At 39.3% G+C, this 6000-nt stretch overlaps 1 protein-coding gene across 1 annotated transcript; it reads left to right on the top strand.

The window, feature by feature from the left end:
* Window positions 1-289: 289 nt before the first annotated feature.
* On the top strand, window positions 290-4967 carry LOC306847095 (serine/threonine-protein kinase DCLK3-like; the record flags this gene model as incomplete). Its single annotated transcript, XM_079380867.1, is given in 7 exon segments — window positions 290-353; window positions 1374-2875; window positions 3674-3806; window positions 4006-4193; window positions 4395-4448; window positions 4452-4466; window positions 4470-4967. Coding segments are annotated over 7 exon segments (2454 nt in total).
* Window positions 4968-6000: the final 1033 nt, after the last annotated feature.

Below are 6000 nucleotides of genomic sequence, written 5' to 3'. Positions count from 1 at the left end.
CTTTTCCAAAAGATGCGGCTTCGTGATATCCCCATGTTACCTCATGTCTGATAGACGCTGATTGAATATTGGCTGGGTGTGCACTGTCCGGTTCAAACCTTTACATTCAGCGCTGTTTTTTAAACTTTCACGAATCCTCACAGACGTGCGCGTTGATTTCATCATGGCTACAGACTTTTTAACCATTTTGTAAACCCTCCGGACATCTCTGGGACAGTATGGATAGTGAATCAGACTCATGGGTTTATATCTGCACAAATACTGAAGATACTACGAGCAGTGGAACAAAATGACTCCGGTGTGGAACCAGCGACCGGGGCGAGAGCCACCGAGACCCAGATGGGGACTGACAGGTGAGTCTGAATGATTAATAAATAAATACATTCAATTAAATGGGGCAGTGACTGTAAAAGTTTAACTAGGCCAATTAACTAGTCTACATTTGAAGAATAGGCTTTCTAGACTTTTTCTCGTAACGATTAGCCGAAAGGGAAAAGGGAAAGGGGTGTGTGGCCAAGTGACCCATACTCGGAATTTGTGCTCTGCTTAACCCATCCAAGTGTACACACAGTAGTGAACATACACCCAGAGCAGTGAAAGTAACAAAGTAAATAATAATAATATTTCATAATTCTAATAATTTTAATATGCCATTAATATTTTTTTTTACAGTGTAAAAGACATTTTCACAAATCAAAATTAAATTAAAAACCTAACTTTCAATAGGGCTTTGTGCAAAGTAACAAGAACATAAATTAGGTTTAGCTACTAATTAATATACACAGTTAATTAGTTTTACATTGGCTTTGTTTTGGTAAAGGTCCTTTAAAAAAACTTTCTAAGTATTGATGTAAAAGTGAAACAGCATCTTTGTCTGCTTTAGGTGTTAAGTTTGTTAAAGGCTCCTGACCTGCATCATTCCACTTTAAGACATATGTTTAGGAAGTATAAAGAAAGAAAGAAAGAAAGAAAGAAAGAAAGAAAGAAAGAAAGAAAGAAAGAAAGAAAGAAAGAAAGAAAGAAAGAAAAGAAAAGAAAAACAAGCTGCGTCCAGAGTAAAGTGATCCGGCACGATCAGATTTGATCCTTTTCCGTTGCCTCTGGAGCATGAGGTGCAATTTGAGAATCTGCATGTCTCGGCATTGCTCCTCAATACACACCTGCTCTTAATTATTAATGTTGCACACTTCCTCTTTAATTCGCCTGTATAAGCTTTTTCCCCCTCCAAAATCTGATATTGCAATTTTGTGTGCTGTGTTTTTGATGAACAAAGCATAGGCTATCTTCGGGCACATTTCTCTACTAACAAAAAAATAACGGTATCCTAACAATTCAGACTGTATCCTCTCATTTTACATGTTTATGTGTTCCAGATCAAAGGACTAAACTGCCAAAATGCCCAAATGCTGCCCCTCGGCAACCTCTTCCATCTTACCTGCACAGGTCCAGACCCAGAAGGCCTCCCACAGACTTTGGGCCTTCAGAAAGCCCTGTGTATCACTGGGAGGAAGCAGGAGTTCCCAGGGCGAGCGGCTACCACGCCAGACACGCAGAAGCAAGCCCAGTGCGCCCACGAATTGTGACCGTGGTGCGGCCGTGCAGACAGGAGAGCGTACGGAAGATCTCGCTGCTGTTAAACCGCCGCGCTGTGCAGACGTTCGAGCAGCTGATGGCAGATGTGTCCGAGGCGCTTGGCTTCCCCTGCTGGAACAACGCCCGAATACGACGACTCTTTAGCCCTGCTGGGCGAGAAATCTACAGCCTTACTGACTTCTTCCGCTTCGACCATGCCTTCTTGGCCTTTGGGAACAGCCGACCATCTCTTGATGAGGTACATGCCGCACTAGATGAGTTATATCCGGAAAACCCCAGCCATTGTGAACACCTACTGAGAGTATGGGAGCGTATCCTGAGACCCAAGGCCACTAAGGCAGATAGTGGTTTCCATGATGATGATGCCGGAGCCGAGATGTCCTTACCTACGGTACATGATCAACAGGTAAACCAACCGGTTGTCAACAACTTGCAGCCTGTTGGAAGGCAAAAAGAAAAGGTGAAGAGAGAAAGGCAGAGAGAACTGTGGAGGAGGAGAGGCGACCTGCAGAAAGAAGATGAGAAGGAGATAAAGAAGGAGGAAGGAAAGAGAGAAGCTGTTTACTGCCGGAGCTTTCGAGGATGCGGCCCACCTATACCTCCAATCAGAAGCAGTCGATGCTCTCAACCAGACAAGAAAAATAACCACAGTAATAAAAGTACTTCATCTCAGAACAACATGGAAAAAACACAACAAAGATCACTGAAAGCAGACAAGCATGTTGCCAATACAAAATCAAGCCCAGCTGTTCCTCAAAACCAGGATAAAGATCTTAATTTGGAGACAATAACGGAGCAGGACATTAATAAGCAGGAAACAGTTGAGCAGAAAGACTTACAGAGTAATATACTGCCTGATGGTGGCGAAGTGTCACTGGAGGACATTGAGCGCTGCTATGACATGGGCCGTGTGGTAGGAGACGGGAACTTTGCGGTGGTCAGGGAGTGTCGTGTGAGAGGCCTGGCTGAAACGTTCGCTATGAAGATTGTGGACAACGCAAAGCTGCAGGGACGCAGTGACATGATTCAGAATGAGATCGCTCTGCTGCGTAGTCTGGAACATCTTCGCCTCATCCAGCTGTTTCGTTCTCATCACACGGACACCCATGTTTACCTGCTGATGGAGCTGGTGACCGGTGGAGACCTGTTTGATGCTATCACTCAGAGCGGCAGGTTTACTGAGCCAAGTGCTGCGTGCATGATCAGAGACATCAGTCAAGCTCTGGAATACATCCACAGCAAGAGCATCGCACACCGAGACATCAAACCTGAAAACCTACTGGTAAGATCAGGGTTATTTTAGTATTATTTAAATATATTTAATATTTTGAATTAGCTTTTTTATATTTTCTGTTTTTGTTCTAATTTTAGGAAGTTTGTTTTGTGTTTTTGTCATTTGTAATAGTTTTTTATATATTTAAAAATAATATTTTTATTACATTATAGCCTATGTCCAAAACTGTAATTTAAAAAATTAAAAATTAAATAAAAATAAGCATTTTACAAAATATTTTACAAAAATCAAGATTGAATATATTTGGTCAAAATCCCATGTTATAAAGATGAAGTGCTATATGCAGTCTATTTAAGACAAGATTGTCTGATTAGACGGCAATTCTGCTGACCTAAAATGCTAAATGTTTGCCTCTCTCTCTTCACTGTTCCCACATCTCGGACCTCAAATACATAAAACATTACCCTTTTTAGACATTGTTTGTTAAAGAGTAAAGAAAATACTATACAAAACTTACTAGCAGTTGCCAAGTGGTTATCAGTCTTACTTTTCCAATACAAATAAGACCAGTCTACCTTTTCATAACTGAATATAGAAAGTTATGACCAGTCTGCAACCGGCCCCAGTTCTTTATTTACCCTTGCAGATAAAAGCAGCGATGTAAAGTTCGTTCACAGCACAGCGCCACTCGTTGGGAAACGTAGCTCATTACCTCAAAAAATTGCAGTACTTTGCAAGCAGCTATTTTTTTATTCATCATTTTGAAAATTGGACGTATTTAAAAAGAGTATAATATAATATAATATTCAACTCATATCATATCTTTTTTTTGTTACTGATTTTTAGGTACAGCGGCATGGCAGTGGAAGCTTGAATCTGAAGTTGGCTGATTTTGGATTAGCCATGGTGGTAACGGAGCCAGTGTTCACAGTCTGTGGCACACCTACATATGTTGCTCCAGAGATACTTGCTGAGACAGGTAAAGTCTGTACTCATTTAGATTAGCTGGGATTGGTTGGACATATAAAAACCTGAGCTACAGCTCTGTCCTAAATCTCAAACACTGAGGTTTAAAACTATTAGTAACATGATCTAACACAAACACTTGACATGATATTTCAAATGTTCAGCTATGCACATGTATATGTCTATGTCTATGTCTATGTCTATATGAACAGGTTACGGTGTTGGAGTAGATGTTTGGGCGATGGGTGTCATACTATTTGTCCTGCTGAGCGGGTTTCCTCCATTCCGCAGTCCAGATCGTAATCAAGAGGAACTATTCCGTCTCATCCAGAAAGGAGAAGTCCACTTTCTGTCCCCTTACTGGGATAATATATCTGAGGGTGAGATACTGAACTACAGCATTTGACCCCCTACAAATAAAGTGATTTAAGTGTTAGATCAATCAAAAAAGGAAAGTCTATCATCAATTACTTAATCCCATATCGTTTTTAAACTTTATGACATACTTTCTTTCAAGAAGCTCCATTATAATTTGCACCAAGTCATTACAATTTGTGCACATTATTCAAAGGTGGAGTAAATGAGAGAATTTTCATTTTAGGTTGAACTATTCTGTTTAAACCTTCATATATTCCGTAATTTCGATGCTGTAATCTAGAAATATGATAAGTGCTGATTTCTGTGTTTTCCAGGGGCTAAAGCTCTAGTCAGGGCTTTGCTGGAGGTCAACCCGAGAAGGCGTTTGACAGCTAGTCGAACCCTGCAGCACGACTGGCTTCAGCATGCAACAGCACAAAAAGACCATAAGGAGGCGATAAAGGCCACTGACTCCACAGCTGAGAGTCACAACCAACAGAAACTGAGCAGACAGGTGGAAAATGGTGAAAATAAGATTGATTCTAGCAAACCAGAAATGTTGGGAGGTAAATGCCATGCAGCACAAATTTACGAGAACATACTCAATAATAATAATTATGAACCTGATATTAACATGCATGACAGAGACCAGCAAATTCAAGAGATTCATAACATCATGACATGCAATCAACAAAATGCATCCCATGCAGAAGACACCACCACCACGAACAAGCAATATACCACAGATCAGCACAAACCTGAGAAACCAGCACAGCAAGAAGACACTGACACAAAACAAGAGGGACCTGCTGAGTAATAAGTTAGTTAATAGGCAGTGAAGACTGAAGAACCCAGCATAAACAAGTGACTAGAAGAAAGCAATGAATAATGAAAAGGCTAACAGAGTCAGAACTAAACAAGCCATGTGAGACATAACAAAGTGGGACAGTACACCTGAGAAAAAAATATAACATAAACATAAACATTATACTCCGTAGTAAACAACATCTAGTGTCTTCTCATACTCTCAAACCTACTCTAAGCACTGATTCTGACTGAGAATTCACTGTTTTTATCCTGATCACCAGGCCCTGATTAAATCTGCACTGATCTGCACATTTCTGAAAATCTACTGAATTAGTGTAAATTATGGTTAAATGTATTCAAAGGCACTTATAGTGCACTCTTCTTGGTAGTTTAAGATATAATCCAGTATTTAAAAAACAAATTTGAATATCAGAATTCTGTATAAATTCTGTGTGTGCTTACAGGTCACTAATGAAATGATCTGGGACTTTAAAGTAACTATTATTACAAGACATTATTTACTGACTAGAGGCAGAAGGACAATTTATGTTGCATTGTTGTTTTTGTATGTAAAAGCCTCTGATTATTCTGTATTTTCATCTTAAACTGTTATTTTAAAAGAAAGACATTTCAATATGGAAGGACTAGTTTTGTTTTTAATATTTATCAGAAATGTATCGGTCAAGCTTGGCCCCTGCCAATGTTTGTGGGAATGTTAGTTGGGTAGACTAGTTAGTAATAAGCTAAAAGCATTTAGTATTATTTGCCTTCCCATGTCTTCAAATCTGTTCAGTCTTTTTCACCCCATCCTCCTCCTTTTTTGGCTAAAGTTTGCAAATCAGAGGTCTTTTTTGAAACATTATGAGCACTGTTTAAATGTTTTAGACTTTAGGCTAACCCAATTAAAGTTTATTAGCTGTTCGATTACACGTTTCTATAATTTGGTGAGTAAAATAATGTTTTTTTATGATAAAAATGTTTATTTTCTTACCTGTTTAGCTTTTAACACTTAAAATTTTTTTAAATATCAAGTGGTTCAGAGG

Source organism: Barbus barbus (assembly GCF_936440315.1).
Source record: "Barbus barbus genome assembly, chromosome: 27".
Lineage (NCBI taxonomy): Eukaryota > Metazoa > Chordata > Actinopteri > Cypriniformes > Cyprinidae > Barbus > Barbus barbus.
Note: the sequence above shows the minus strand (reverse complement) of the source record. Positions and strands in the feature narration are given on the sequence as shown.